We start from the raw sequence: 1272 nt of genomic DNA, 5'->3' as shown, positions 1-1272 counted from the left end.
TAGAGAGAGAACGTTAAGCTACATGGAGGATATTACCTTTGCTAGTAGGTAGAGAAGAGAGAGGATCTAGAGAGAGAACGTTGATTCCTTGGTCCACATTAAATGTATTACAAACACCCTCTAGTGCAACTATGCCAAATCGGCACAATTACAAAGGGATATGCTCGGTGGTACTGAGTTGGCTCAGTAGGATACATGTGATCACATTGCGGGCTCAGTTATTTTACGAGAGTTATTGATAACTAAATGTCTTGTGACCACCACCTAGGACTGGATACACACCAAATGAATGTATACCTGTCACTTGTGGGGACGGGCGATTAACCATTACACAAAAATAAGGACTTATTTGTACAAGGTGGATGCAACATCTTATAGCCTATTAGTGCATTAGCAGAAGCTCACGTCGGCTACCCTATATTTGCATGGTGCATGCGGCTGATGAAGGCCTACCTGGCCACATCTATAATAAGATTGGGGTACCCGGGCGCCCGCCCAAAATAGAAAATCGGGGCAACAAAAAGCACTCGGCCACTCACTATAAATTGACGAGGATCTGCCGCTACGTCGGTGAAGCAACAACGAAATATGGCGCTTTTTTCTGCATCAGGGCAGGGGCGTAATGTGGGCGCGGGGAGCGTGTATGGCGATAATGATAATGGTTGCAGTGGTGTGCAGCAGCGTCATATTGATGGAGGAGGCGGAGGCCTCCTATTCTTCACGCAAGGTGACTCCGAATGAGGCCAGCACATTCGTTGACGGATTACCTACTTGGACCGACATTCACGGACTCCATCACGTTGGGTATGCTGGAGGAGGCGGTCAGGAGGCGCATACAGCGTCTACTAGTACTAGCACCGGTCATGGTGGCGCCTCCCATGCTGCAGGCACTGCACGAGAGTCTCCTCATGACTAGCTAGTGAGCAAACCAGGTCAATCTCTCTCTCTCTCTCTCTCTCTCTCTCTCTCTCTCTCTCTCTCTCTCACACACACACACACACACACACACACACACACACAAAACAAAAAAAAAATAGTGCTTTTAATATTTCTTTTTAATTACAAGACAATCTCAAGCAACACACGTACTCATAGATACCACACTTGCTCCAAAGCTTTGCTTCGATGAGTATATTAGACTCAACCGGTACTTGAATCCACTTTAGCCGCCAAAGCATGCGTTTTTTTGGTTTGCTTACAACACACTAATTTGGCAGCTATAGTGAATATTGCCTCCCTCAATTAGTAGGGACAATTAATTCCACCTGATGG

The 1272-nt window shown here is 46.4% G+C and overlaps 1 protein-coding gene across 1 annotated transcript; it reads left to right on the top strand.

Annotated features, from left to right (window-relative positions):
- Nucleotides 1–643: 643 nt before the first annotated feature.
- On the top strand, nt 644–916 carry LOC147452564 (uncharacterized). The gene has a single exon (XM_086518972.1). It carries the CDS (start codon nt 644–646, stop codon nt 914–916), a length of 273 nt encoding a protein of 90 aa, XP_086375098.1.
- Nucleotides 917–1272: the final 356 nt, after the last annotated feature.

This window comes from Adiantum capillus-veneris, chromosome 8 (genome assembly GCF_014529385.1).
Source record: "Adiantum capillus-veneris isolate H3 chromosome 8, ASM1452938v2, whole genome shotgun sequence".
Taxonomy (NCBI): domain Eukaryota; kingdom Viridiplantae; phylum Streptophyta; class Polypodiopsida; order Polypodiales; family Pteridaceae; genus Adiantum; species Adiantum capillus-veneris.
The sequence above is the reverse complement of the archived record's forward strand: the minus strand, read 5'-3'. Positions and strand labels throughout refer to the sequence as shown.